At 49.9% G+C, this 9070-nt stretch overlaps 1 protein-coding gene across 1 annotated transcript; it reads right to left on the reverse strand.

Annotated features, from left to right (window-relative positions):
• Nucleotides 1–404: 404 nt before the first annotated feature.
• On the reverse strand, nt 405–7786 carry CCR1 (C-C motif chemokine receptor 1). Its single transcript, XM_032412586.1, has 2 exons — nt 7433–7786; nt 405–4026 (listed from the first exon to the last, which is right to left on the reverse strand). Exon 2 carries the CDS (start codon nt 3976–3978, stop codon nt 2896–2898), a length of 1083 nt encoding a protein of 360 aa, XP_032268477.1. The 5' UTR covers nt 3979–4026; nt 7433–7786; the 3' UTR covers nt 405–2895.
• Nucleotides 7787–9070: the final 1284 nt, after the last annotated feature.

A 9070-nucleotide genomic window follows, 5' to 3' on the forward strand; every position in this document is an offset into this window, starting at 1 on the left:
CTCTTCTGGCAACCTTTCTGAAGGATGAAATGCTAGAACCAGCAATAACAAGGAGGCGTGGCGTGGCTCGCATACACAGGAGCAAGGAGCGGAGCTGGAGGCAGGAAGGCAGCTCAGGAAGGGCTGGAGGTATAACTGAGGAAAGGCTGGAGTAACTGAGGAGAGGCATTGTCAGGGGGCATCAGATCTCTTATCTGATAGACTTGGAGGAAGATCACCCAAGAAACAGACTTAACTACGGAAAACACACTGCTGGGGAGGATGGGTGGGGGGTGGATGAAATAAGTGATGGGGGATGAAGGAGGGCACTTGTTGGGATGAGCACTGGGTGCTGTATGAAGGTATGGAATCACTCTATCATACACCTGAAACTAATATTACACTGTATGTTAACTGACTGGAATTAAAATAAAAACTTAATAACCCACTTTCCTTGCTTTGCTTCATTTAATCTTCAGGTTAAATCTGCCCCACAGGGGTAGATACTTGTCTTATCCTCACTTTATAAAGAAACTGGGGGCTCAGAGATTCATCCATTCAACCAGCATTTACTAAGTGCTTACTGCAGTCCAGTTTTACCATGGCTACACAAAAAATGTTAAATGTGATTGCAGATGTGTGTGTGTGATGCACACAGGAAGGAGATGCACAGCAACATTAGTGTGCTAAGAGAGGCTGCATGAGGGTAGTGGCTAGTGACTACAAATGCTTCCAGTTTCTTCTTTGGCCTTTTTATCTGTTTTCAGTTTTTTGTGTTTTTTTTTTACAGTGAACATTATTGCCTTTGTGACAAGTTAAAACATAAGCATTATTTCAAAAATGGACCTGGAGGACATTATAATGACAATCTTTCTCATTGGGATATTTTTGGGGATCAAAGTGTTTCTTGATGCAGTCTTATTTGACCAAAGTGGTAGACAAATGCTTCTTAATTCCGTTATGACTTCTCGCCACACCGCAGAGACGAACTGGCAGGTTTTCGAGTGGAAAGCTGACTTCCCCCTTGACTCCCAAAGTCTGGATTTGTCGCCATGTTCTGTGTGGAAACGTAAGCCCAGGGCAGTGTGACCGCCTCCTTCCCCAGACAAAAACTGTCCAAACCTTCATGATACCAGCCTCTTTACACAAAGAAAGCGTGCACACATAGTAGGTCCCTGACTGAAGGGGAGGGTGGCTGGATAAAAGCACAATTCTAGGGTCCAAAAAGAGAACAGTCAGCCCAATGATGTCACTATGTGTAAGATGGGACACCCACTCACTAAGGGTACTTTCTGACTGATGGGGTCCTTCCTCCCCTTTGCTGCCCAGGGCCACGGGCTCCAATGCAGCTCCATCCATCCCGCCTGGGGTCTCTGTGCGTCCCTATGCTTGCGTGCCTCCCAGGGCTCAGAGAACTCAGAGAAGTTGACACTGGTCACTGCTAGATTGAATTGATTTGTGCAAGCAATAATGGGGAAATGGGTAGAATAAATGAGGGTGTAATTCAGCACAGCCTTCAGAAACAGTGCTTTAATATGATTTATTCACCTGGGAAAGAGACCCCAACATACTGCTACTCAAAAACAAAAACAACAAGAGTACAGTCGAAGTCCGTCTTTGTCATCGTTGTAAATACACACAGAAGAAAACAAACACCAAACTAAAAGAGAATACATAGAAGAGCGCACAGTCGTTGTCTTTGGGTAGTAAGAATTGGGTGCTTTGGGTGTTCTCTTTTTCCCTTTGAGTTTTTAAGCTGTGTTTTTGTTATTGGGAAAATGATTTTTAAAGAAATACACATCCTAGGGAAAAGGGAAGAAAGACATGATGACCAGGAGGTCCCTGGTGAGAGATCAAGTGTTAAGGACATTTAGGGGAAATATGTTTCTTTTAATTAAGGGTCCTCTCAACCTTCCACATTAAGGTGGGTGAGTCCCCACCTCACCCCCCCTCCCTCTCAGCCTCAGACACTGTCAGCTTGCACACCAGGTCATTTTTCCTGCGGATGGGTCCAACATAACAGCCAGAACTCTGATCCTTAAAACCAGAAGGCTTCGGTGGGGAAGCAGAACAGGGACATAGACCCTGTCTCCTTTTGCCTGATATTAATTTCTGCAATAAAGCCATCAGAATGTACTCCCGCCTCATCCAACTTACAAGCAAGGGAGATTCTGGAAAATACTCAGAAAGAAGAAACTGGTAAATGGAAATAAAGACTCCCTCCCCTCTGCAGCTATTTCAAGAAATCAAACGTATTATTCGCCCGATCTGTGTCTAGCCCACCACCTGAATTGTTTTGATTTTTGCAAATATAAAAATTCTCCCCAAGGGCTTTCTCCGTTCCACTGCCAAGGGCAGTTCCCAATCCTATTTCGCACTAGGGCTCGAGTTGTTCCATCATAGAGTTCTCGGTTCCTCAGGGTTTCCAAGAGCCTAAACCCTGCAGTGGGGGTGGGGGTGGGGGAGTGGGGGGGAGGTGAGGTTGGGGAGGAGACTGCTGGCTCCTGACTGGCTCCCCGCTCAGAGTGGAGTCAGCAGGAAATCACTACTTCCAAGTTCACTGGTGGTGGGGGCAGGGGCGGGGGCCCCCCCGGGAGGCTCGGTGGCTCTATTTACAAATGGTAATGCTCCCCAGTCTGAACTCCCCTTTGGGCCCAAGCTCTTCCCTGGCACCCTCCATCCCGGTCTTCTGGAATGTCCCATTCCACTCCTTCACCTCCTTTCTACCACGGAGGTGTTCTTGGAGAGGACTCAATCGCCGCGGAAGTGATTTAGTCTAGACTGCCATTAAACTTCCGCACCCCCACGCGTCTGCAATTCCGTGCTGCGCCAGGTGTCCCAACGTGCCTCGGCTTGGGTCAGCGTGCCGGGCAGGTCGCCCTTGCTGGGTCCCGGACCGGCCTCCAGGGGCCCGAGTCAGAACCCAGCGGAGAGTTCATGCTCCGCCGTGGAGGGGGACACGGAGCTAGCCCTCTCGAGCCTGTCGGTGGAGAGGAAGGGGAGCGCTTTCAGCAGGCGCACGGACAGCAGCCGGCGGAACAGCTGGCGCAGGTACCTGCGGAACCTCTCCCCGACGAAGGCGTAGATGACGGGGTTGACGCAGCAATGCGTGTAAGCGATCACCTCCGTCACCTGCATGGCCAGGTCCAGCTGTTTGCTCTGCCTGCACTCATCGGTGAAGAGGCTGTCTTGGAAAGCAGAGACCAGCACTGCCAGGTTGTAAGGGGTCCAGAAGAGAAAGAAGACGATCATGATGACAAAGATCAGACGGACGGCTTTGGCTTTCTTCTCGTTGGGTCGTTTGAGCAGAATCCGTATGATCTCTGTGTAGCAGATGATCATGACCAACAGAGGCAGAACCAGCCCCAACATGTTCAGTTTCAGAGCCTGGAACTGTTTCCAGGCTTTGAGGCTTCCGTGAGGGAAGTGGAGGCTGCAGGTGCTATGGGAGAACTCCTGCTGGATCTTGGAAAAGTAGAAGCCTGGGATGGAGGCCAAGATGGCCAGGCCCCAGGTGCCAATGCTGGTGATGATCCCAAAGATGACAGTCCGAACCCGCAGGGCAAACACAGCATGGACGATGGCCAGGTATCTGTCGAAGGTCAGCAGGATGATGAAAAAGATCTCACTATACAAGCCTGTGTAATAAAGCCCTGAGAGCAACTTACAGGTGCCATCACTGAAAATCCAGTCATCCTTTAGCTTGTAGTCAATCCAGAAGGGCAGTGTGAAGAGGAAGAGCAGGTCTGAAATGGCCAGATTGAGGAGGTAGATGCTGGTCATGCTCTTGAGCCTCTTGTACTGCATGAGGACCAGGAGCACCAGGATGTTGCCCACCAGGCCAATGATGAACACCAGGGAGTACAAGGGGGGCAGCAGCTGAGCTCCAAAGGCCCTCACCTCTCCCTTCTGGCATGGGGTTATGCCCTCATAGTCATATTCTGTTGTCATGTCATAGTCCTTTGTGGGGGCTGAGGTTGCCATCCTGGCTTCTTGCATGAGTCAAGGAAGATGGTTTCTGTGTACTTTGCCGGGAAAGGCAGTGGGCTGCGGACAACAAAGATGAGGCAGTGATTATAGGTCCTCAACCACCTGACAACTGTCTGCCGAGTACCGACTGTGTACCAGGCCCTGGGACGCAACCTTGAGCAAGGGAGATCTGGGTCCTCTCTGCCCTCATGGACCCTGTAGTCTAACAGAGGGCATAGGCAGTAAGTATATGAGCCCACCGATCGTTAAGTCAGTTACTTTGGCAGAGACGGAGGGAGACCTCGCCACACTGCTCCAAACCAGTCCTGCCCACGGTCTTCGCATTGGACTTAGTGCTAGACAACTTCCCCCGCCCCCCCCGCCACAGAGGGGGTGCCACTGTTGTTCCCCAGTTTAGAGGTGATGATGCGGGAGTTTGAAATGGTAAGGACACATATCTTTGAGAATGAGAGCTGGAGTTTCTTTTCACGTGCATCCCTGCCGCCAATAACGGAGCAACGATTTTGCACTGTGGGGTCTCCAGAAGGAAGCTGAGAGTCCAAAACTTACAAATGGATCTTCAGGGCTAGGGAGGCTAAAAAGGTTCTTAGCCAGGGATGACGGAGCACGGTGGGGGCACATGTAAATGTGTAGGGTTATTTTATTTTATTTTATTTTATTTTTTGGTTGCCATAGAGACTAGGGGATGCTACTGTCCGGTCATTCAGTAGACAGGGCCAAGGATGTCCTGTAATGCAAAAATTATCTTACCCCAAAGACCCATAGTGCTGTCATAGTGAAATTCTAGAAGGCTAGCCCCATCCCTTAGTAGATGAGGACCCTGAGGGCACCAGAGTGGGTCAGCTTGGCTCATGCCATACACGTGGATCTACAGGTCACTCAGTAGGCCTCCAATGAGGGCCATGAGGAGGATTCAGAGGACAGTACAGTCTGGGAGGAGTGGGGTGACCTGATGGGAAGAAGAAGGGATGGGGGGGAAGGGGAAGAGCTCGGGACAGCCTCAAGCCATGAGGTATCGTGAAGCAACCAGGCGGTAGCTGGAGTTCTGCTGAGATATGCTCTTAGATATTTTTAACCAGGGTTCCCTTGAAACAAAGAAAAACAAAAAACAACCACTAGAGAGCTTGCCTTCAGAGGACTTCCCCAGCCCCCCATTTTCAGCGCTCCTTTTCAATCCTTTCCACTTACTACAGACACCTCCCCGAAGGGAGCATGGGCTTTCGTGCAATCTACCAGCTGTGTGACTATGGATGAGTTAACCTACCTCTCTGAGCCTCAGTTCCTCATCTGTAATGTGAGAAAGTAACGCCTTGCAGGGCTACGTAATGTATGAGAAAAACCACCCCCTAGTACCTGCTGGGCCCTCAGTAAATATTGGGGTTCCTCCTTCCCTGCACTGACCCTTCTCTGAGGCCAGTCCCCGGCTCTGATCCTATTCTGGCTGATGTACCTGCTCCCCCAAGTCCCCCCACCAGTTCTTTCTATAGTTAATCTGGAAAACGAATTCTGCTCGACAGTGGTGGACCGGGACAGTCCCTTCCACGCGAACTGCACTTGGAAATTTTCAGTAGGTTGCCGCCAGTTGGAAAAGTAGCCGGTACCTACATCATAATTCCCATCCTGAATCTGGAGTCTCTAGCACTCTTCCTTCTAAATTGCTTAATGAATGTTTCCTTCCTACAAAATTCACATTTCTGCAGTGGCCATTGGAAAGTAAGGCACCCGGGGTGGGGGAGGGGGGCAATGTCATACACCCTGGCTGGGGGACTGTCATTTCCAGTCAAATCCATCCCTATGGCTGACTCCTCCAGCTCTGGACTTGCCTCTAGGCCCCCAGCCCTCCTTCTGGAGGAACCCAGGCTGGCAGTTACTTAACCAAACTGTGTGGACAATTTCTGATTTCCGCTGCCACTGTCGGTGTGGACGGGTCGGCTTGGCAGACAGCATTTTTGGATGGGCTGGCAGGTTTATAGCAGAAGCTCCAAGCAGCTTGGAAGCACAAAGAGCAACTGGTGCATGACTGAGCCCAGGAGGCCGGTTTCTGGGGAATTTTGGCAAAGGTGAAGGCAAACTGAGTCAGCATTGCTCGCGCCATTTGAACAGAGAATCGCCTTCACCAGCCCCCTCCCCCCGTCCACCTCCAACTCCACTGACTATTTTGCCAACTTGCCACGCACCACCTAACAACTCTGGGAGAGAGATGTGGGGCCATGGAGGGAGACAGAAGGACCCTGTTGCCACCTAGCCCCGCTGAAATCTGCTGCAAAGCCTGCCCCAAGGGCATAGGTCAGCTGGAGCCCTGGCGCCCCCCAGAACCTTGCAGTGGCAGCGTCCTCTAGCCTGGGAGTTGAAGTCTTTGAGCGGAAAAAGCACAGTCTGCAGTGATAAGACACCCAAGCCTGGTGGTGTACAGGGGGCCGGTTCATCCTGGTTCATAGAGACCAATCCTGTGCATCTCTCCCCAACTCTGCATTCGGGGGGTAGGTAGGTTGAAATCAACCATAGTGCGGATATTTACACCATAGAAATCTACAAACATGAGAAATCAGGGCTCTTTTTTTTTTTTTTCAAGAGAGCCAGTCGTTAAACATTTATTGGCCCTTCACTCCCCACAGTCTGCATAGCCTAGAGCTGTCCTGCTAGTCAGAGTGGGGACTCAAGGGTGAGAAAGTGATAACACAGCCTGGTGACAAGCTATGCAAACTTCTGAGAGTTTCTAACTCTGAAAATCTGGGCCACTCCAGAGTTTATGAGGAACAGTTGAAACAGAGACCTCCAAGTAGCCCCCATGCCCCTCTCTCTTCAGAGCAAATTCTGACCTGCCTCTTTGTTAGTAGAACAGAATGGTTGCATCCCAAGAGGACATCTCCCTGCCTTCGGGAGGGTAAAATCCTACCTCCTCCAAAGACAAATCATCAGGCCTGATTGTAAGGCTCTTCGGTTCTAGTCTTCTCAAGAAATTGGTCCAGTATCAAATCATCCTGGCATCTGCAACGTTTTTTCTAATTAATATTTCCCTTTTGCTATAATTTCTTCATACACCATGTTTGGTTTTTGTTTACACAGGGCAGTTTAGCAAGTGATTTCCTCTTGAATGGTTTTTCACAGAGATCCTCTTGTTTCTTAACTGACTTTAGAAAGGCTGATTTTCTCAATCAGTCACCAACAACCATTCAGGAAAGCTTCCCCTCTTTAGCAAAAAAACCCATTTTACATCTGAGCACCCAGTCTTATAAATTCACCCCTTGTCAGTATTGCTATACAATTAATTACCTTACAGATGCATCGATGGGCTACTTAAGTGTTTGCTTGGGCCTTGAAGAATTCCTCACCTTTGAGGAGACAGACAGGTAAAGAATGTCCTGCAACACGAGGACCACAGTCCCACCTGGCTGCGTGCATGTCTGCAAACCAACTTGCCCTCACAGTAACCAACAAGACAGAAAAGACAAGTGCCACTTACTCTGGTCCCTAGGGATTTTGTCCACGAAGTCTTTGTTTCTGGAGCTTTTAGAATCTTTATGAATTCAAGGTTCAACGTCCTGATTGAGCAGGAAATCCTCAGCTTCCTGTGTGATGATTGAGGACTCCAGGGTTCACAGTCTTTCAGAATGACAAGAAGGGGACAAAGTTCTTCGTTTTGTATCTAGTTGGGTGTCCGTGAGTGGCCACAACACCCGCCAGTGGCTGTTCCTCGAGGCTGGGTTTGCTCGAAGGATTTTCTCTGCTCACTCAGCTGTGCTTCTCCCTGGGGAGCTCTGCCTTAAGGGGACTGGGGTGGGTGGGGTTGGGTGGAGTTGAGTGGGGGAGAGGTGGTATGAGGTGTTCCCAGAATTTGTGAAGCAACTGAAGGCTGAGATTATGCGTGTGTGTTGAGGGTTGAGGGAAGGCGGGGCATGGAGGTCTCGTGGTCACTGAGTAGCCTTTTTTTCTTAAAGCTTGCAAATGGAAGGGTTTAAACCAGAACCCCAGATCCTGTTCCTCAAAATGAGCTGGCTGATAGCCCAAGAGAGGCGACATTTTCTCTTTGGCGCCTCCTAAGTCCTACACCTCTGACCGTTTGCTGTCTCTCTCTGCACCCCATTCTCTGCCGCACCAAACGCCACTGAACAGTTTCACCTCAAGGAACCTCCAGCCTGGAGTGAGCCCGGGTCTCTGGGTTGGGTTTCAGCCATTCCTTTCTTTCTTTTTTAAAATTTTTTATTGTTATGTTAATCACCATACATTACATCATTAGTTTTTGATGTAGTGTTCCATGATTCATTGTTTGTGCATAACACCCAGTGCTCCATGCAGAACGTGCCCTCCTTAATACCCATCACCAGGCTAACCCATCCTCTCACCCCCCTTCCCTCTAGAACCCTCAGTTTGTTTTTCAGAGTCCATCGTCTCTCATGGTTCGTCTCCCCCTCCGATTTTCCCCCTTCATTCTTCACCTCCTGCTATCTTCTTTTTTTTTTTTAATAACATATATTGTATTATTTGTTTCAGGGGTACAGATCTGCGATTCAACAGTCTTACACAATTCACAGCGCTCACCATAGCACATACCCTCCCCAATGTCTATCACCCAGCCACCCCATCCCTCCACCACTCCAGCCATTCCTTTCTGATCGCAGGTTCCTGTTTTATGCTCTGGTCCAACCAGGGGCCATGGCCGAATCCCAGCTCTGTCCTGGAGATAAGAGCAGATCACTCTGCCTTCATAAGTCTGGGCTCCCACTCCAACAAATGAAAATGCTGAACACTTTTTTTTTTTTAAGATTTTATTTATTTGACAGAGAGAGACACAGCGAGAGAGGGAACACAAGCAGGGGGAGCGGGAGAGGGAGAAACAGGCTTCCCGCGGAGCAGGGAGCCCGACGCGGGGCTCGATCCCAGGACCCTGGGATCATGACTGGAGCCGAAGGCAGACGCCCAACGACTGAGCCACCCAGGCGCCCCATAGAATGCTGAACACTTCCGCTCGTATGCCCAAGGTCAGCTTGTAGGTGAAGGGCATCACAGAGCGCCTGGCCCAAGGGAAATTGTCTGATAAAGGATGCTTCCTGTGATTCTCCCCACGGCTGCCCACACCTGCTCTGCCACTTGCGTACCCCTC

The sequence above is a fragment of the Phoca vitulina genome, unplaced genomic scaffold, assembly GCF_004348235.1.
Source record: "Phoca vitulina isolate PV1807 unplaced genomic scaffold, GSC_HSeal_1.0 scaffold13, whole genome shotgun sequence".
Classification (NCBI taxonomy): domain Eukaryota; kingdom Metazoa; phylum Chordata; class Mammalia; order Carnivora; family Phocidae; genus Phoca; species Phoca vitulina.

Coding starts and splice junctions, on each gene's coding strand:
- CCR1 (XM_032412586.1), bottom strand. CDS start 3,978: ATGCAAGAAGCCAGGATGGCAACCTCAGCCCCCACAAAGGACTATGAC.